At 44.7% G+C, this 21,268-nt stretch overlaps 3 protein-coding genes across 5 annotated transcripts in view; 2 read left to right on the forward strand and 1 right to left on the reverse strand.

Annotated features, from left to right (window-relative positions):
- Nucleotides 1–5,634, forward strand: part of AACS (acetoacetyl-CoA synthetase) — a 56,557-nt gene extending 50,923 nt beyond the window's left edge. The window contains exons 17-18 of the mRNA XM_083476692.1: nt 52–254; nt 2,994–5,634. Of these exons, the coding sequence (XP_083332818.1) occupies nt 52–254; nt 2,994–3,131 (341 nt within the window). The 3' untranslated portion in view covers nt 3,132–5,634. The remainder of the gene's footprint in view (nt 1–51; nt 255–2,993) is intronic.
- Nucleotides 5,635–5,750: 116 nt separating this feature from the next.
- On the forward strand, nt 5,751–13,429 carry B3GNT4 (UDP-GlcNAc:betaGal beta-1,3-N-acetylglucosaminyltransferase 4). 3 transcript variants are annotated; one of them, XM_083476741.1, is made up of 3 exons: nt 5,751–6,003; nt 8,850–8,910; nt 9,999–13,429. In XM_083476741.1, the coding sequence occupies exon 3, from the start codon at nt 10,026–10,028 to the stop codon at nt 11,106–11,108; it is 1,083 nt and encodes a 360-aa protein (XP_083332867.1). In that variant the 5' UTR covers nt 5,751–6,003; nt 8,850–8,910; nt 9,999–10,025; the 3' UTR covers nt 11,109–13,429. The 3 variants fall into 3 exon arrangements, with proteins under 3 accessions (XP_083332867.1, XP_083332865.1, XP_083332866.1); XM_083476739.1 differs by lacking the exons at nt 5,751–6,003; nt 8,850–8,910 and adding an exon at nt 7,319–7,479; XM_083476740.1 differs by lacking the exon at nt 5,751–6,003 and having other exon boundaries at nt 8,697–8,910.
- A 1,213-nt stretch (nt 13,430–14,642) lies between these two features.
- Nucleotides 14,643–19,512, reverse strand: DIABLO (diablo IAP-binding mitochondrial protein). The gene is made up of 6 exons (XM_083476761.1): nt 19,196–19,512; nt 18,331–18,451; nt 16,515–16,646; nt 16,308–16,418; nt 15,884–15,980; nt 14,643–15,355 (listed from the first exon to the last, which is right to left on the reverse strand). The coding sequence occupies exons 1-6, from the start codon at nt 19,246–19,248 to the stop codon at nt 15,138–15,140; spliced, it is 732 nt and encodes a 243-aa protein (XP_083332887.1). The 5' UTR covers nt 19,249–19,512; the 3' UTR covers nt 14,643–15,137.
- Between the last annotated feature and the right edge of the window lie 1,756 nt (nt 19,513–21,268).

Below are 21,268 nucleotides of genomic sequence, written 5' to 3' on the forward strand. Positions count from 1 at the left end.
TGCCGCGGGGGCGCAAATAAGTCTAAGCCAACATTTCCTTTGTCTCTTCAGTGGAAGCTTTTGAGGAGGTTTCGGACAGCCTCTGCGTCCCTCAGTACAACAAAGACGGCGAAGAAAGGGTGATCCTTTTCCTAAAGATGGCCACCAACCAGGAGTTCAGCCCAGATTTGGTGAAACGCATCAGGGAAGCGATCCGCGTCGCACTCTCTGCCCGGCATGTTCCCAGCCTCATTCTGGAAACTGAAGGCATCCCGGTATGTCAGCACAATCCTTTTTTCTTACTACTTGCTGCTGCTATATATTTTTTTTCATTGTTACCTTGGAATAGTCATTAAGGAGCACTTGTCATCTCTCTTCAAAGCCCCCACATGCCTGGAAATTTTAGTCTCTTATTTTTTAATTTAAAAAGTGGAGCGGAGTTTTATAGTTTGTCTGTGTTGCTTAGCAACTTGTGTGTGCTTTTCTTCCTGAATAAGCCTTCTCCTCTTTTTCCTCCTTTTTTTTTTTAAACAACTAAAAAAGAGTCCCCTAATAAACACCTCTATTCAGTTTATAAATATACATGCGTCCTGTTGATATACTGAGAACTCTTGGGCGTTGTTGATAAGTATAAAATGAGATGATTGCCTTTCTGGTGTGCCAAAAAGCTGCTCCCCGCAAAAGCATTTTGGATAGTTCTGTTCTCTAAAAAGATAGGTTTTTGATTTGTTTTGCAAGAAGTCTCTCTTTAAAAAAAAACAACCCTCAAAATATCTTGCAAAGCTTGTGACCTAATTTTTTCACAGCTGAAGGCTCCCAGAGACAAGTAAGGCCCGTGAAGGAAGTTTTGATCTACTTCTGACTTTCATGAACGTAGGAAACTGTCAGAACACTAGTCCACCAAGCTCAGTATTCTCCGCACAGACTGGCAGCTCCACTCCAGGCTTTCAGGCAGGAGTCTCTCCCAGCTCTACCTGGAGATGCCGAGAATTGAACCTGGGACCACCGTCTGCATGCAAGGTGGATGCCGTGCCCCTGAGCTACGCCCCTTCCAATGATAGCCTTGTTCTCCTTGACTTTGTCCAAGCTATCACTGCCTCCCGTGGAAGCAAATTCCATAGTTTCAATTATGCACTGTATGGCAAGTACTTCTGTTGCCTGTCCTAAATCTCCCAACATTCAGCTTCACTGGATGGCCCCAAATTTCAAGCTGTGTACACACAACACCTTTTAAACCAGATTCAAAGCACTCCCCCCCCTCAAAGAATTCTTAGCAGAGAGGTAAATTTCTCACTGATCCTTAACTAATTACGGGGTCCAGAATTCTTTGGTGGTGTTTTAATGATATAGTGTGTATGGAGCCCTAGGGTAATGACTGAGGGAGAAGAGCAATATTGGGCAGACTTTAAAAATGATGTTGAGTTAATCACTCATGGCTTCTCTTATATATATATATATTTAATATGTGTAAGAGAGGCAGAGATTTCACACATGGCTGAATCCCAACCTGTTGCATTTGGGAAGTTGTTGGACTGCAACTTGCACCCTGCCTTCCCATTGGCCCATGGAGTAAGCTTGTTCGTTTATAGAAGCATTTATTATATTGCCATATCATTAAAGATCTCGGTGTACAACAAACGAAATACCATTTAAAAGTAATATAAATAATAATTAAAGTGGCTGGCTAATTAATCAGTATGAAAACGTCTCCAATAGAGGCCTGGAAGTCAAAGAAGCAAGGCTGCCTCCTGCCACATCTCTGCATGCACCATGTTCCATAGCATGAGGCCAGCAGCACCAAATGCGCCCCTTCCAGTTGAGGCCAGTCGGGCCTCTTTAACATGGAGGGCAACTAGCAGCACTCCTCAAGATGATCTTGGTGATCCAGCGACTTCTGCAGGGCACCACGTTGGTCTAGCCAGTACGTACTTTAATGGGGTTGTTATAGTGTCTTGCGAGCTGATGAGTGTGGCAGAATTGCTCACCCACATTATAGAAGCCATTGTCTCCAGCTTTTTGGTACCAGCATGTTTTGCTTTAAGCCACACATTGCCCCAGCCTGCCTCTCTGAAAAGCAGCATCATCAGGCCCAGTGTGTGGGGTGGGTCTGGTCCTGATCTCTGGTTGCATGCTCCCATCCCTCTGCAAAAAAAGCTATGGAAGATCAGCTTCAAATGGCTCCATAAACTGAAACGAAAAAGTAAAAGGAGGCTTTGGGGTGTTTATATGACAGCTGGTTACCTAGGAGTCCTAGTTTAGATCATTAAGTAGCCAACACTCTGAAGGTATGTATAACTGAATTCTAATCACATTTTGAGGTAAAATATGTCCCTACAAGAAAGCACTCAGAGCTGCATTCTTGCTTTCTTCCCATTCTTTTTGTTTTGTTTTGTTTCCTGCCCCTCTCCTTTGACCTACGCTTTTTTGTCAAATATAACTCCTGGAACTGCAAAACAGTATTTACCTGCCACTGACCTCCCTTTTGGGAGCAGAGAGCTTACTGTTTCTTCATGAGCCAGTGTGTAGGAAGAGTGTGGACTTTCCAGAGGCATCTGGCTGGTGACTGGGAGAGAACTGGATGTGGGATGCAGAACTTTTAACAGTCTGCAACCCAAGCAAGCACATTTATTGCTGGTTAGCCAGTCAGGCCTTTTGCATACACAGGCAATGTGATAGGTATTACGAAACACTTGGAACCATAAGAGTATAATTAAAATGATACCATTACAGTAACTCAGTTACATATATTAACTTGTGATTTGGTGTCTTGGAGTCATGAGCACAGCATCACCGTTTACCTAGCAGTAGCTACTAGGCATGATGGCCAAATTCTCCCTCTGCAGCTGGAGGCAGCGATGCTTCAGAATACCAGTTTCTGGAAGCTGCAGAAGGAAGGAGGGCTCTTGTGGTCATGTTCTGGTTTCCCCCAGGCATCTGGTTGGCCGCTGGACTAGGAGGGCCATTGGCCTAAGGCAGCAGGCAATTCTTATGTCCTTATCTGCTTAATTTCACAGTACACAATAAATGGGAAGAAAGTTGAAGTTGCTGTCAAACACGTTATCGCCGGGAAGGAAGTGGCTCAGCGGGGCATCTTCTCCAATCCAGAGACCCTGGACCTTTACCGAGACATTCCTGAGCTCCAGAACTTCTGAAGCAACCTGCCTTTTCCCCATCTCTGTGTTTGTGTGTGTGCGCGTATGGTTTTGTACTGTGTATATAATATGTATATGGACGCTGTATGCAAAAGAAACTATTTAAGCAATGGTGTTTCTTTTGAAAAAGGAGAAACACTGTTTTGATTTGCCAAGTGCTTCATGAAAAGGCTTCTGGAAGGGCAGCCCTGCAAATTTTGGTGTATCGGCGTTGCTTTCCTTCCAGCCTAGAAGATCTAGCTTGCCTCTTTTTAGATGCAGCTGGGTACAGAGACTTTTTAAATGATCTACACTAAAAAAATGTGTCTTCTGGTTTTAATTTTATCTTTTAAAATCGAGGAAATAGGGTGGTAGGCATATATACCATTTGATTATGGTTGGAGGTGGGGCACCTGTTTCCCCCGAGATGCGGTTGGACTCCAACTCCCATCAGCCTCAACCAGCATGGCTAATTGTCAGGGATCATAGGAATTGTAGTTCAGCAGCATCTGGAGGGCTGCATGTTCTCATTCCTGGTTATGGTTTAAAACTGCTCAAGATTCTAGGAAACTACTGGTGGCTTTTCAGTGGGAAGACTAGAAGGGCATGTTTCTCATGCTTGCCACTGTTCTTCACTTGAGGTTTTTTTAGGCAATGGGGATGTTGAGTGTGATAGAAAGAGTGCATTCTCAGTGGTGATAGTGCCCAGTAGGCTTAGATAGCAGCATTCTGAAGAACTGAGGGTGTTTTCCTTAGACCACATCCCCCAATCCTCAACAGGAGACGGGGGATTGATCTGTCACTGACAATTGCATGTGGGAAGGTTTCCCAGATGCAAGGAAGTGTTCACAGCAGCTGGATTCACTTTATTTTTACTTATTATTTTTTAAATAAAGAGATTGACTTCTGGGTCTGTGTTTAAAACTTTTTTTATTTTTTAGAAATACCTCTTTTTAAGATTAGCTTTTAGGACTACTTTTGGACTACTGCTTCCATCGGAACCAGCCAGAAAAACACCTGGAGGGCACCAGTTTGGCAAAGCCTGTTTTGGAACAGAGCACAGATTTGCTGCCACTGTTTGAAATAATACTTGACTTTCCTGCTAAAATATGAAAGGTTGCAGCCCTCATTTAGACACATCTTGCAACCAGTGGAACCGGCTAGCAGTGACTAGCAGATCGTTCCATCAGTTCCCCGGGACTTTGGGTTGGCACCAGGATTTCAATGCCTCATCTTCCCAGCCCTCAAACAGTCTCTTTTGGAGAAAGGGGAGATGCTGGAATTAGAAGCATGACTATGCACTTAGTTTCCTGAAACAGTTTTCCTGCTTTAAAATTTTATACAGATCTGAAGAAAGCAGGTCAATGTGATTTTCATGCACAACCCATTGCGGATCCTGAGCGTGGAAGTAAACGGCAAAGTCACTGATCTTGTACATCCCCATTTTTAACTGTGTGTGGGCTAAAGGAGGACATTGTCACCAGTGAAGGTCAGTGTGGTGCTCTCTGGATGCTGATGGAGGCCAGCTCCCATCAGCCCAGCCTGCGTAGCCCAGTGGTCAAGGGTGATGGGCGCTGTGGTCCTTGCAACATCTGGAGGGCATCGCATTGGCTCTTGAACCTTTTCTTCCACACTGCCAACAGCAATGGTAGCTTTGGCAGAACACATCCCATAGAGACTTTGGATACTTAGCCCCCATTTGCCTGTGTTGGTTTACAAGTAGGGCCCAGGAAATTGGGTGTGTAAGCAGGAGAGTGCTGGCAGAACCTCTCTTCCATTAGCTGCTGGTGGACTTGGAAAGGAAGTTTGAGAGCCCTTTATCTTAAAATCAGGTCACAACCACACCATCTGTTTAAATCACATGGCTTCCCCCAAAGAATTCTGGGAACTGTAACTTGCAGGGGGAGTATGTGAATGCTCCTGGGGTTACTTGAGCTGGAGAGAAGCCATGAGCTTTAAATGGTTGTGACCTCGGCTTTTGTGGGAGAAAACGAGAGAAGAGAAAAATAGGTGTGGAGAGTCCATGAGATTAAGGCTTAACACCAGGGCCGGAAAAGAAGCCCCTTTGTGGGCTGGATTGAGTATACAGGCTGCTGTCTGCCCCTCCTGTGTCCCAGAAACTCCCAAGACCTTTGTGTTTGGTGGCCAATATGAGTAACTTCCTTTCTTTAAAATAATAACCCTACCGTGTGATCTTTTGGGGGCGTGAGGGGGGAGGTGGAAGGAACTGTTTCTTGGTGCTTTGTAAAGGGATTTTCCCCCTAATAAAACAAATTGTTACTTGTGTATGGAAAACAACTAAACAGATTTTTTATGGTCCATTGTGTTTTTCATAATGGAAGATGTAGTTGTGTGAACTCTGCGAGAAAGAATGGTTTGGTGCTTCAAAAACTCCTGCGTTATTTGGAATGATTGGTGAACAAATTCTGTCTTGGATCCCTCCCCCCTTTTTAAAATCACGTTGAGTGATCTCAGTGATGCTTTAAGGAATTTAAACTTAATAAAACTGCAGAATAAATTCTCATCTTTATTGTGGAGTGAATTGATCATACTTTGTAAGGAGCAGAGGTCAGTAAATCCTCCCTTCTTCCCTCCTCTTCAGCTTCTCCACACTGCTGCTTCTCCTAGTCCAGGCAGGGGGGGGTGTAGCCTGGGGGCCACATTCCCTCCTGGACAGCCTTCTGAGGGCCATGTGCTGGTGGTGGGTGGGGCCAGTCAAAAGTGGGTGGAGCAAGAAACGTAAATGTTGCCCCATACAGTAGGCCAGTTTCTCCACACACTCAAAGCTCCCTTCTCTGTCCTCCATGTAGGCGATTCTCTCCGTTCCGTGCCCACCACACATTCAGAGGCCCCCAGAAGCAGGCATTGCATCATCCTTGCCGAAGGAATAGAGGTTTCATCACAGAGCCTTGAGAAGGGGGGCAAAAGTGAGGCTGCCTCATAAACTGGGCTGCTGTCCCTTACAGGAATCAGATCTGCAACCTTGACATGATCAGCACCACACTAACCAAACGAGCAAGTGCTCTTTATTGGGCATGATTCGTCAGGGTGGTTATACATGACTCTGCTTTCAGTAACGCTGGCACATGCAAACGCTTTGGGGCAGGCATATGGCTTCATTTCCAATCAGTGCGTGTCCCATAACTTCCTCCAGAAATTCTGTATCTTTTCAGAGCATACATATTCTGGGGTTGCTTTTTTGTGTGTGTCCTGATGTGGTTGCCTCTCCAGACCCCAGTAACACTGCAGCAGTATCACAGAACAACTAATAAAATTGAATAATTTGCACACTCTCCTGCTAAATCCAGCACTCGTGCATTATTTTTGCTGCACAGCACCCCCACAAAAATCACCAGTCTGGAAAAACCCTAATATTGCAAATAAAGACACCATAAGTCCGTGTGGGGCTGCTGTCGTTTAATTTCAAAGGTGAGATACCTTTGCAATGTGATGGCAGTTGTGGGCAGTCCTACTGCTCAGAAAAAAGGAGTAGATTCAGTTTTGACAATGTCCCTTCTATATTTTCTAATTTATGCATGTAAGACTGCAGGTTTTGTTGGAAGTTGATCAATGCCATTTTATTATAAAATCAATAAAATATTCTAGAAAGAGAGAGGTGCCGAGTACACCCCTGGTCCAGGCAAATGGTATTCCTGCCTGGGGCATCCATGGCACTGGTGAAATCTCACCCGCACCCCCCCCCCACAAACCTGCCCACGACCCAGTTCCTCCAAAGCCTTGCACCCCCAGTTCCTTCTCCAGCATTCTTAAACGTACATGTATTCATCATTCATGCAAAATGGCTGGCATTTACAAAGCACTGTGATCTTTATTAATTAGCAAATATGGAATAGTACATTAATCTGGTAGTTTGTTAAGAGTCATTGGGAATTGCAGCTCTGCTTGGGGTAAACTTTACTGCCCAGAATTCTTTCAGGGAAAGAATGTACTTTGGATATTCTTTCAAGGCATAATGGGTCCATAGCCTAGGGATGGGGCGCGGGGGGGGGGGGATTAAATTCTGCTTCCAGTCCCGCGGGGCGGGGGGCGGGCGGGCGACTCCGCCCTGGGCGAGGGAGGGAAGGCGGCTCCCCGGAGGCGGCGAGGGCGGCCGGAGCCCCGACCCTTCCCGCTGGGAGGAGGGAGGGGGGTTGCGGGGCGAGCGGAGCGTCTTTGCCGACGGGGACCGGGCGGGTCTCGGCCGCCTTCTTCTGCTGGCCTCCGCTCCCTCGGAGGATCGCAGCGGCCCGCCCGGGATGCGCAGAGACTTTTCTCGCAGGTTTTCCCGAGGGTTTTGTTTTTCTGTCCGGAGCCTGCTCACCTGGAAGCAGCTGGGGGAATTTAGGCTTGGCTGACAGCTTGCAAAAAGGTAACACTGATTTATCATTTTATTTATTTCTTATAAAAATGCATCATGAAAAAATTAAAACAAGTTAAAAACAAAAGGAAATTAAAAACAGACACCAGTAGCCCATGCTTGGAGTCATTATCTGTATAGGCCTGGCAGAAAAGTTTTCAGCAGGTCACGTGTTTAAAAGTTGGCCTGCTGACTCTCCAGTGACAGAGAGTTCCACAGGACTGGGCCAATGACACTTCCGTATGGATTGCTGTACTGGGCAGTCTAAAAGAGACAAGGCTGGAAGAATGGCAAATGCAACTAATAGACTATATGGAAATGGCGGAAATGACTGGCAGAATCCGAGATCAGGGAGAAGAGCTCGTGGAGGAAGAGTGGAGGAAATTTAAAATTTATTTACAGAAACATTGTAAAATTTTTGAATGCTGATGACGTTGAAATGAATTGATGGGGTTCTAGCAACAAGGTAAAAGTAAGATGGGATTGATATTAGATAAGTTAAATTGGATATGAATTTGCTGAACTAAACTTTTAAAAAGGGATACAAAAAAGGGAGGCGTGAGGAAGTCAGGAAAATAAGTTAACTAAAGTGAAATTTAAAAAGAGGGATTTTTGTGTTGTTGTTTTTTTATGTGCTTTTTTCTTTTTTCCTTTTATCTTGTCCTTTTTGTGTTCAATGTTTGTATTTTTGTATTTTGTAACTTTGTATTTTTCTGTGTTTTGTATTTTCTTTGGATTCCCTTATTGATAAAACCTAATAAAATATTATAAAATAAATAAAATAAAAGAGACAAGGCTTCATGACAGCAGGACATGTAGTACAGCACAGTCTCCAGGGAAGGAGCGCCAGACCTTTATTTAGAAGTATGTGAGCCAGGATTGGCGATGAGGCATCACACTTTGTAGTTACTTGCACAAAAATGAACTTTTGGGTGGAGGTGATGGTGGGGCATCTCATGGGGCAGAAGTGTGCACACTTCTGTATTAAAGCTTCATAAGCAACTAGGAACCACATTCAGCCGCAGGGTTTTGAAGTCAGGCTTGCCTCTTTTTTAACCAGAGTAGGCCACCACAGAACAACCTGGTTTCCTGCCCAGGTGCTAGATCAGCCGACCAATGCCCCTTTAGGTGGCACTCAGGCAATCCCTGCTCTTTGTTGCTAATAGTCAACTGCTTGTAAACGATGCTAATTGAGACTTCCTTTGGCTGTTGGGAGCAGCTCCATGAGACTCTTGTGTGGTCCACAGCAGCTGGTCTGTGTGGTTGAACTTGCAGCATGCCAGCTGGGAGATGGAGCTCTTCTGCTCTGCACCCAGAAAACTCAAAACCTGAAGATCTGTAACTGCCTCTTGCTTATTTTCATCATTTTTCTTTCCCATCAGTTTCTTCAACCAGCTGGCAACTTGGAGGCATCCGTGTCAGTTGGCATCAGCAAGTGTTTAGGTAGCTGGGCAGCCACTTGCCTTTATTCCGATGCCCTTGGGGCAGAAATAGTTAGAGAAATGTTAGCTAAGGAGAACAGAACATAGTTGTGGTGAGTGGTGGCTGAGGGAGGGGGTAAGTGAGTGCAGATTATAGGAGCAGAACTAGGAGCTTGCGTCTCCCTGAGAGAGGCATTCTGATCCAGAGCTTCGTGTCTTTTGCAGTACACAGATGGAGCTCTTGTGCAAGTAAGCTTTGCCACTGATTTTACTTGCAAGGCACAGCTCCACGTGGGCCATGGAAGGTGTGTATTACACTAGGTATTACACTATGGTGAAATCATAGGTATAACCTCACTTGCACGTAACACCGTTTGTGAATTGGATTCCGCTCCATCCCACTAAGAGTCCTACTTTTGAGCCAAATGCCTCTATGTCTTCAGTTGTGTCTTTTTACAGTCATGAGAACTACTCATTTGCTTTTTGTGTGTCTGGTGGGTTGCAATGAAAGTGGCAGTCCTTGGAATCTGATGCCTGCGTGGAGCTAGTCATGTTGGCTCACCCAAAATGAATGCCCCGCTCAGGGTAGAAACACTGAGAAATTATGTCCTGGTAAAAACAATAGCAAGGGCTTCAGGAAGACAACTTACAAGGGTGCTGAGGTAATAAGCAGGTCTGCAATATTTAATTGATTAATCTAACCAATTAAAAAACCCCTTTGATTACATAGTGCTCTTTGATTAATCTGTAGCAGATTTGACATACGCATAATCTTAACAATATGAAGTACCCATAGAACTGAATTTGGCAACTACTGCTTCCCTCTCTTCAGCAAGGAACTGTGTTGTTGCTTCAGCATTATTTTTGCTCAGATTCAGATTTGTTCAATTAATTTGCTGAAACTCATACTATTTATTTGCTAAAATTTCTTTAATCGGGTTGACAGCCCAAGTAATCGGGTGTGGGGTTGTGTGATTTTATCAAGGTAGTAGGAATCCCACCTGTGCTCATAGTATTTCAAACAGAACAGATTGTGTGCTCACTTGCTTAACTTAATGCAGACCACATGGAAAAGTAACCTCACAGTTGTCCTCCACCTTTGTCATGTAGGGGTTCAGTTCTCCGACATTAGCTGAGATGCAGACCAGGATGAGAAGATTCTCGGTGTACATCTTACCAGCTCTATTACTTGCCTGCTTGGTCTACTTAAGGAGAGATGCCAAGCTGGCTGCGTCTTTGGCAAACAGAGAACTGCGCAGGCCAAACGTGAGCGTTCCCAAGCTGGTGAAATCAAGGAAATGCTTGCCAGACATGATGGTCGCGAATTCCTTTCCCTCCCTCCCTGAGGTTCACCGTGTTTTCTTAACCTATAAACACTGCCGGAATTTCTCGACATTGCTGAAGCCCTCCAGATGTGCTGCAGAGACCTTCCTCCTGCTAGCAATCAAGTCCACCCCTGTGAACATAGACCGCCGCGCAGCCATCAGGAGCACCTGGGGGAAGGAGGCCGTTATTGGTGGGAAATGGGTGAGGCTCCTGTTCTTGCTTGGCCGCTCAGAGATCAAAGTTCAGGCTCACTCCCTCCACCAGCTTTTGGCCTATGAAAACCTGGAGTTTGACGATATCCTCCAGTGGGATTTTGTTGATAACTTCTTCAACCTGACACTGAAGGAGCTGCATTTCCTTCGGTGGGTGGCAGAGGACTGCCCCCATGCCTGCTTTGTGTTGAAGGGCGATGATGATGTCTTTGTGAACACCTACAACATTGTAGAGTTCCTTGAGCACTTGGACCCTGACAAATACCTTTTTGCTGGGGATGTCATCAGCAAAGCCCGGCCAATCAGGAACACCAACACCAAGTATTTCATCCCAGAGTCAATGTATCCGGCACCCTTCTATCCACACTATGCTGGTGGCGGCGGCTATGTCATGTCACGGCTGATGGTGCAGCAGCTGCAGGTGGCGGCTGAGGACACTGAGTTGTTCCCAATAGACGATGTCTTTGTTGGGATGTGCTTGGCCAAAATGGGGATCATCCCAGTGCACCATCCTGGCTTTAAGACCTTTGGAATCCAGAGGCCCTTTAATCCCTTTGATCCCTGCCTGTACAAAGAACTGATGATTATACACAAACTGAACCCAACAGAGCTGTGGGTCATGTGGACGTTGCTGAAAGACGACAACCTCCGATGTGCCACGTCAGTAACTCAGAAACTATAGGATAGATTAGGATGTGTCTGGTGCAGTAAAACTACCAGACTGAGACTTTGATAGGAGCTGGCTTAAATTGATATAAACAGATATCTTTCCTTCTTTTTTTAAGATTATTTATGGTAGAATAATTTTATTGCACTGATTTCCCACCCCCGAAATTGTTTACAGATGTCCTCAAAAGTTAGCAACCTGCCATGCCCAGAGGCAGCTGCGGAGGAGGAGTGGGGGGGGGAGGGTTTGCTTTCATGCTTTTCCTGGTAGCATCTTCTCCCTGGTACTGGAGTAAATGGCTGTGGCCAGGCTCTCCCTGCATCCTAAAATAAAGTCGTCTCTTGTTTCTGTTTCTTTGGTTACCTGCTGCACCAGCTTCACCTTGACTGGAAGTACTCATCAGGAGTACATTGGTTCATAAAGAGAAAAACTTCAACTTGAGAGAAAACATTAAAAAATCGTATTTTCTCTGTTGAAGCACTACGGTCAAAGGTCAAGCAACCAGTGTAATACTTTTGGCAGTCTTTGTAAATGTCTCACTAGCGAATATGTGAAGTCTCAAATATTCTGGGGGAATGTTGATTGCAGGATGTGGTCTGAGGGCACACAAAATGGAGCTACGCAGGTTCAGTCTGTTCAGTGCCTGATAAGGCTATCAAAGACTACCAGCCATAATGACTATGTTCTTCCACTATTGTCAGAGGAAACGTCCCTCTCAGCACCAGTTGCTGGTACTTACAGATGAGGAGACTGCTATGGTACCCAGGTTCTGCTCATGGGCTTCCCAGAAGAGCAGGATGCTGACCACTGGCTTGGTCCAGCAGACTCTTTTTATAAGCAGAGAGCACCAGTGGATACCCTGGGTTACATGATGGTGAAAGGCAGGATTTTTTTTTAACAGAAAAGGCACAACTAAGAACATTCCCCATCAGACCAACCCCATGTCTCCTCTACACAGGTTTAGATCAGTTTAAAACATGTTTAATAATTTTCATGGCTTCCAGACGAGGGATGAGCTTGTAAAAGTACAAATCCCATAATGCTCAGGGAGAGAGGACCCACAACAGCTAAACTTGTTAAAATGTGTAGTGTTGCTAGACCATTGGAGTCTCCTACAGTAGCAAGCCACCTTGGCCTTGGCATAAAGTCCAGGGGTATTTTGAGCTGTTCTTCAAACTCAGGTGCTTCTCTTCCCAATTTGAGGGCCCTCCAGCTGTTTGCACTTCATTAGCAGTAGACGGGGGTCAAGGGAGATGAGGTTGTACTTAAGCATCTGGAGGAAGGCCTGGGTCACTGGACTCTGAAGATAGAAACCCCGAATCGTCTTTTACGGCAACCTCTGTATTAACCTAAGGGGCAAGTCACTGTGCTGTAACAAAATACATGTTGCACAATATATTCATGCCTAACCAAGAGCCATAACATGTCTTCATGGTTTTCATGTTTCAGTAGTCATTTTTCTCACTGGAATTTGGGCAGGAAAAGTACTGTGTGTTGGGGATGGAACTGCAAATAACCGTGGCTTGCTTAGTTTCCTTCCCTTTCACACCAATGCTGAATTATTTGGAAGAATAGGGGTTGAACACCCATGTGACAACAGAGAATAATGGATAGAAGAAATGTCTATGCAGCATTTAAAATTAAAGATTGCAGGGAGACGGGGAATAGAAAGTGGGCAATGCAGCTGATCACCTGCATGTGTGAAGTGTCTCCAGGTGACCAGCTGGGGGGGGAGATGTTAATAAATAGGAAAACCGTTTTTTCTTCTTCTCCCCTTCACCCATTTTTTAGTCTTGTCAGCTCCATAAATTTACATAAATAGGGTAAGTGAGCAGGCTAGTAAAGATGTTAATGGGCAGGTAACTTTCCTGGGCTTAGTTGTAAGGGTGATGTGCATTACAAGCACACATAGACACATCTTTTCATATTATTATTGTTGAAATTAAAATCCTAGTTCAAATTTCTGTATTGATTTTTAAACATTATTATTATGCAATGTCATCAGCTAGGTTGGATTCTCCCCTGCTTACATTTTCTCAAGCTGCATCTTTTGCATTCCCTTCTCCTGAAAATCTCTGGGCCTTCCATGCTGCAGTTTTTGTTTTGATGGACTGCCTTGTTGTCTCCAAAAAAGCATCATGCATTGTCAAACAGCAGAAATCCAAATCATTGCTGACAAGGCCCACAAGTCCTGGCTGTTCCTTTTAGCATACCTTTCCTGTATTTTAAAAAAAGAACTGTGACTACTTTCTTTTCTGATGCAATCTGATTTATGCTTCCCTAAAGTTGGGAGCTGGTGGGTGGAGAATAGAACATTAAATTTCGTTTGCAATCTATGAGAATGGTGTCTTTCTTGGGGAGGCATAGATGTGTTATTATTTTTGCAATTGGTGTGTTCATGCAGGGCTGTAATTGATAGCAAGGGGCATTCAATTATGGTGGAATGAAGAGGAGATGAAAGGACACTTGTGGCGTGTCTCTTGAGCCATGATGCGTGCAGCAGTGAGAAGTGAATGTTTGTGTGCAACAGTTCCATCTGACCACAGGAAGTGATTTGCCTTTACAAAAAGCCTAGCCCACCTTTCTTTCGCATTACCTGGCTCACATAGCATTCCAAAGGGTTCTCTTCACTTTGTGTTTGAGCAAGATAAAACCCACCTCTATATGTCATAAGCTCCAAGCTATATAGCGGTACCGTATTTTTCGCCCTATAGGACGCACTTTTTCCCCTCCAAAAATGAAGGGGAAATGTGTGTGTGTCCTATGGGGCGAATGCAGGCTTTTGCTGAAGCCTGGAGAGCGAGAGGGGTCGGTGCGCACTGACCCCTCTCGCTCCCTGGGCTTCAGGCAGCTATCCGCAAGCCTTGCAAGCCCGGCGGGAGGTCCCGCGGGCTCGCAAGGCTTGTGGGCAGCAGCCTGCAGCCCACAAGCTCGGGGGATAGCGGGGAGGCGCAGCGCCGCCACCCCGCTATTCCCGGACCTGGTCTGGAGGCTGGCGGGGGAGAGAAGCAAGCTTGCTTCTCGCCATCGCCAGCCCCATAAGCTCGTCTCCCTCTTCTAGCTTGGGGATGGCTGCGCAAACCTGGGGGGGAAATAATTTTTTCCCCTTGATTCCCCCCCCCAAAAAAAACTAGGTGCGTCCTATAGGGCGAAAAATACGGTATATTTGATTTGAAACACAGTTTTTGTTGGAGTTAGATTAAATGCACTTATGAGTAAGTCATATTGAATGTGCAAGATTGCACTGAAAATTTTAAGCACTTGTCTCGAAAGGTGCCTTTTAGTTGCTGCACAACCTATTCTCCCCATTACCTTTTGAATTTTTTTACTCCATAATGTTAGGACAACAGATTATTCCCATTGCTGGGTGCAGCTATCTGAACTGAATGATTAAATTATTGTTGGTGGTGGTGGTTGTGTAATAGTGGTGGTGGTAATGAGACACCCTTGTGTGACTTCACCTACTGTGTGCTAGCATGTAGATCACCTGTGCCATATTGGGACTCTTGTCTGCATAGTCCACTTTTGAGAATCTGCCTTTAGCTACAGTTAAAAGAAGTCCCGCTAACTTTTATTTTTAAAAAGAGGTTGCTAAAGTTCACATAATTAGGGGGGAGCATATACACACACAAGTGACATTTATCTTTTAAACTGACTTTCTGGCAACTTACTTGTGAAATTTCAGGTGCAATAATAGTTGGCATGACTTCATTTCCTTTACAACCCAAGTAAATATTTTCAAAGAAAAAACCCAACCCTTTTGAAATTGAAGGTACAATTAGCTCCAGGCTTTTGAGAGTTTGAGGACCTGTTACTGAATCATCTTCATTAGCCATTCTAACAATAGATCCCCACAGCCAAGAAAGGACCCCTCAGCTGGCTACTTTCACATTTGCATAGTTGATTTAAATAGAAACACTTTCCCACAAATCAGAAATACAACTTCCAATGTCCAAGACCTGCAGCTAACAAGGTTGGCATTTAAACTTAGTGCCTCCTTCCCCCATCAAAGTTGGGGGCAAAATCCTCAAGGCTAGCAACACTTCAGTCTTCACGCAGGTAGGCTTCTTCATCGGTTTCCTCCACGCTGGCTTGTCGACCGGCTGGCAGCAACGGTGGCTCTTCTGTCAGCTTCATGAGCTCCTCAGTTTGAACTTCCGCCAGCTTAGTCTCTGCTTTCTGCGACAGCTGCCGCACCTCTTGCACTTGGGTTTTCACCAGCTGAATGTGGTTATGTGTTGAAACGGATGCTTGATCAGCTCCTGAAAAAGTAAGGTTAAAATCAGCAGATTTACACCACAACACTGATTGGACTTGGGTCCAGGCACAGATCCAAGGGTGTTCATGGATGGGCACATGTCATTCACATTAAGACATGGCTGTCATATGACAGCAACGTGCAGACATACATGGTTGCAGATGCAGACTTTCCTTGCCCCGTCTTGCAGAATTCCTTGCATTATTTTCTTTCACCACATCACAGGACAACAAATCCTGAGGCTGGTTTAAAAAGATCTCTCCAAACATGGTCTGCATTTGATGAAACACATATATGCATGTTGTGCTATTTTCTTTTAACATCTCCAATATGCTTTTGGAAGGGGGGGCTTCTATGGTACAACCCAAACTCCAAAATAGGTGTGGGAACACCCCTACAGGTACACTCTTCTGGACCAAAGTGTCTGAGAGACAATTCAAGTGAATACAACTTGTCCTAAGATGCAAATGCCTTGGAAAGGACAACAGTGGGGAGCTATTCAGTGATGGGGATATGCTTCAGTGAATAATACCAGACTGATACGCTGCTTCTGCTGCCATCTCTGAAAGGCGCAATGCAGTCATCCACCTGGATTCTAACTTCAGGTACTCCTGTTGCTTCGCAGTCATCTAAAGAAAAAAGCTACAATGAGAAACAGCATCTGAACTTGCTTACTCCACCAAAAATAAACATTTTATAAGCAGGTTAGGTTAAATAAAAGCAAACTTCTGATTTGGCACAATTCGTTTACAACCACTCTCATTTGAACTTACAACTGTATATCTGATCACTGTTAAGCCTGCTTTTTTTTTTTTTAAAAAAAAGCTGTGTTTCAAGTGAGAATGGAGTAAGGAATTTGAAATCAGGCCTTTGGGGTCCATATCCAGAATATCCATGCTGGAATACTGGTTCCTGAAAAAGATGCATTGAGTCCAGGTTTCTTGCTGGTTCCTTACCTCTACTCGAGCACCAATGATCACCTGCCAAACTGCATCCTCCTCATTGGAATTCATTTTCCCAAGGAGGTGTGTGTATTTCTGGTACAGTGACACCAACGTGTAAACTGCCTGCAACAGGAAACAACCCAGACTCAGTAGCACCCAGTTAACTAAAAGTTTGTGTTATGCTACAGAATTCAGAAGTTCAGAGACAGAGCATCTTACCGTTGTATACTCTGTTAGAGCTTCAATTAACGCATATGTTGTTTGAGAGAGAAGGGTACCAGTGCTATCGGTTACTAAAGACACAGCTCTTCGGATTAACGCTTCATTGCTAAGTGAGCTTGGATCATGTTTCTGAAAGACAAATATTATGCGTTTGCCAGCTTGCTTTTCAAAATAATAGCTCTTCAAGATCTGGAAACCTGACATGGCTGCCGGCAAAAAAGAAAAAAGCCAGAAGTCATTAACTTTAAATAATATTTTATTAGCGTAACAGTGAGTACACCAATCAAAAGTATAAATATATATACGAATGTGTAAAATATATAAAATGATACCAAAATGATAATACTATCTGTTACTTATAAGAAAAAAATGACCTAAAACAACTGGAATGGTAAAACCAGTGTTTGCTCAGATAAAACCCATTTAAATTAATGGACCTAAGTTAGACATGTCCATTAATTTCAGTAGGTCTGCTGTGAGTAAAACCTGTTAACTAATTATTGAAACCTAGTACAATGTTTACTTATCCTCAGGCAATTCCTAATAAAGTATGTGGCTCAACATTATCCCATATTTACATAATTAAAAAGTCTCTACTCTTCACTGAACAGATTGCCAAGGCTTTTCTTCTTTTGTTCTGAGTTTGTCAGTTTTATCATATGTCCATATCTCACACCTTAGCTCTCCACTCATCTGAAGTCAGAGAATTGGGTTTCCCCCAATTATAACTAATGGCGATCTGTGCAGCTGTCAATAGATGAACTGTTAGTTCTTTACCTTCTGGTAAAACTAAAATCTTTCCATAACCAAATAAAATAACTAGAAAATGCATTGGAAAAGCCAAATGTTGTGATTTCTCCGTTAATTATATGAGAAAAAAATAAAGCAGTAATGATACCTTAGCAGCTAGGTGCTGTACGCTTATAATAAGAACCTAAGAAAAGCCTGCTGGTTCAGGCCAATGGGCCATCTTGTTCTCACCGTGGCTCACAAGATGCAGGTGGGAAACCAGCAAACAGGATTCAAGCACAAGAGCACTCCCCTTTCGTAGTTTCCAGCAACTGGTATTCAGAAGCATTTATGCCTCCAATTGTGGAGGCAGAGCACAGTGTTGAACCAGACCAACAAGGATGAGCAACTGATTTTTTAGTTCTTTATTAGCAAAGCACTTGGTTACATCACAAGAATACTCATGCTGACTCATGTCTAGGCACCTACGACTAGCAGACCTGTGCTCTGTCTTGGACAGTTGGAGCTACAGTGTGGCCCCATCCCCTCCTGTCTTAAACTTGAAGTGCATGGATCCTCCTCAACAGCAGCTCTAGCTGTTCCAGGCACTACATGCCTCTCCTTGAGCATGGAGACAACAAAGTGGGGTTTCCAAAACCATGACTGTCTCTAGAAGCACCCCGGTCTCTCCAATATCCGAGGCCTCCTGCAGCTCTTCTGTCTCTCATTGCCCTGTCTCCTCTTCCTGACTTTCCTCTTGCACCACCACTCTCTGCCTCCCTCGGCTCACACAGCACCACCTCCCATTCCTCTGACTCCTGCCCATCCCTGACAAATAGCCACATTTTCACATACTGTTTAAACAGCTGCAAACAAGTAGAGACACAGATGTCAGGAGGCAGCAAGTTCCAGATAAAAGAGTAACAAGGACAGAAAGGCTGGAGGTGTAAATAGAAGAAAAATTCAACCCCAAATGGAAGGGAAATGATTTGTTTTAAAAAAGAGAGACTACCAAAGAATTTAAAAATTAAGTTGAACCTTTGGTCCTGGCATTGTAACCGATAAATATTTCCCAGAGGGTTACCTGTGTAATAGGAATTGCAGACAAGGTTACTCCAAACCCCAGTGCTACCACTTTGCTCCATGGTCCCCTCAATCCTGACATGCAACGAGCTTTACCATTTGCCAAGATGGGAAAACTGTGCCTAGGGGGAAAAACATATCCATCTTAGGTACAAGTGCTATAAGCAATATGAATTCTGGAGGACAAATGAGCAAAGATCCACCATATTTGGAGTCCACTGCCAGCCAAGCCCTGCTTACAGTCCTCTCATTTCAAGAGTCAGGCTGTTAGGAAACTGAGCAGAAACTCCTTAACTGTACACATCAATGTATTCCTGTTGTGTTTTATGATTTTCCTGATATTGTAAGTGAGCTGGAACTGGTCAGTGACCATAATAATAAAATTCAATTCAACTGTACATCTGTCACTGCAAAACAGTCTACTTCCTCCAGGATTTAGACTATAAAACATTTTCAAAGATACCTTGTACCTTTGAAGATGCAGATATTGATTTCTTTATTTGCTCACAGTGCAATACAAGCAAAATAATCCAAATAAAACAATACAGGCAAACTACGTCCAGAACGAGCAGTTAAAAATCACAATAGCAACAGTTAGAAGAGAGATTTGTACAGTGAATACAAACTGGGTTCTGTTGTACTTAGTTGGGTGTCCAGATCAAATTTCGCTTCAATTATCTACAGAGGATTTACTAATTCACTGCAGGGGCCGCTACTATAGGAGGCGGCAGCACCTCCGGGAGCGAATTCATCCCAGGCGGACGTCGCTATGGAAGTGAACTGAAGCAAAAGGCGCGGCTGGGGGGGGACAAAGCTGCGGGGGCAGCAGAGCGAAGTGGAGGAAGCTGCTTCCTATCCACAGATACCTGAAGAAAGCGTAGCAGCTCCGCAGCCAGCGGCTACTCACGGCCGTCGCCATCTTGGTTCAGTCAAGGCGCAGCGGAAACACGTCATCACCAGCGCCACGGCTAATGCCATAGAGCTATTTCGTAAGGAGGGACGTAGCCCTCCGCGCTCCTTTTCTTCTGCGAGAGTCGTTTCGCGCCGTTGCCTTCCTCAGAGGCTGATCCCGGCTGGGTCTACGAGGGATTTATACAGCTAGAACGACGACAAAAACCCTCATTATTAGGAAGCCGCCGCCTTCTATCGTCACTTCCGCTCTGGAACGGCTCGGGTTCTGTTTATGTCTTCGCAGAGCAGGAAGGAGAACGTGCGCGCCGCAGAGATGCGAAAGGGTAGAGTGGCGCTCCTCTATGGACGACGACGCGCCTCCGAGTCCCACTTGCTGGAAATCCTGATCGAGATGGAATTGGCGTCGAGGGCTATGGGGACGGAGCGTCCTTTCGTCTGGTCCTGCAGAGTCCATCTGCTTAAATGACCCAGCGGCTGTTTCTTTACCGGAAGTTGAGCCCTTGTGGCTCTGCTATTTTTCTGGCTCTAGGAGGTTTCAAGCTTTTACGCATGCGTCGGGGTCAGAAGCGGGGGGGGGGGAGAGGGCCGCTTGCGTGTAGGCACGTGATCCTGTTGGCGGGAGAGACCCCCTGGCGCGTGCGCGTGGCGAGCCGCCCCCCCCCCTCGCTGAGGCGCCGTGAGGGGAAAAGCGCGCCTTTCCCTCTAGTCCCTTCGCGCTGCCCGAGGCGGCCGAGAAGAGACCCGGGTGGTTCTGGTGTGTGTGTGTCTTTTATGTTGAATAGAGTTTGCCTCAAGTTTATTCTGTATATTTTGGCCTCAGACTTCCAGAGGAGCTGACATATTAAAACAGAAAAAGCCCACGCAAAGGAAATAGAAATAATATGAAAAATCGCAAGAAGCAGAAGCGCAGCATGACAAATCAGCCCCAAATGAAAACAACAAGCAGAAACCCTCCCAGGAGTAAACACATCTACAGATAAAAGAGATGAAAACATAGGGAGGAATCAAGAATGAAGAACAAATAAAGATTACTAGAACACACACACATAGAGATCACAGCGCCAGCCCTTTCCTTAAAAACAGTTGGTTACCAAAAGCCTATTGAAACCAGAAAAGTCTCCCAAGTCAACGAGGAGGAAACCAGTTTAGCTTGCCTAGGGAGGGAGTTCCACATTCTGGCTGGGGCAGCCACTGAGAAGGCCCTGTCCTGTGTCCCCCCCCCCCCCAGCGTGCCTGTGAGGGTGGCAGCGCCGAGAGAAGATCTCCACCCAGGCAGGACTGTAGCGGGGAATAGAGTCTTTCAGACAGAGTGGTCCCATAAAGGTCCCATCTGCATATGCCTGTGTGATGCTTTAAGAAGACCAGAAGCGCCTGCTGGATCCGGCCAAGGGGACCCGTCTAGTCCAGCGTCCTGTTCTCACAGTGACCAACCAGATCCTGCCTGTGGGAAGCCTGCAAGCAGGACATGAATATAACAGCACACTGCCCAGCTGCAGTTTCCTTGCAATGCTTGCAATGCTTTAATAAACGTAACATTTCATAAAATGGCATCTAGACCAGATCTCAGCCCTTCTGAACATCAGAAACATTAACTTGTAAATACATATACATTATACACCATTACAATGGTAATGAACATTTCCCTAAATATAAACTGAAAGATTTGATGAACATTAAGCAAATTAAAACCTATAGTAGAATAGCTAACTTTAAGTGTTAGCTTCATGGTGCTCAGATTTATACAATATTTAATTAGATGTTTAAAATACCACTTCTTTTTTAATTTAAATTTTTATTGAATTATTATGCAGATACAAACGAAACAAAGTATACAAACATTTCAATTGAATAAAAAGAAAAAGAAAACAGAGCAAACGCAAAAAGAACATAAGCATAATACAACGTAACTATAATAGGCGTCCCAGAATTTCATTTCTCTACCGAGATGCTGACCCTTCTGGGGTGGATCTCTTTTTATTATACTTTTGGGTTTTTGACTTCCATCGACCTCACAGTGGTTCATTTCC

Source organism: Podarcis liolepis, assembly GCF_965112155.1.
Source record: "Podarcis liolepis genome assembly, chromosome: 15".
NCBI lineage: Eukaryota > Metazoa > Chordata > Lepidosauria > Squamata > Lacertidae > Podarcis > Podarcis liolepis.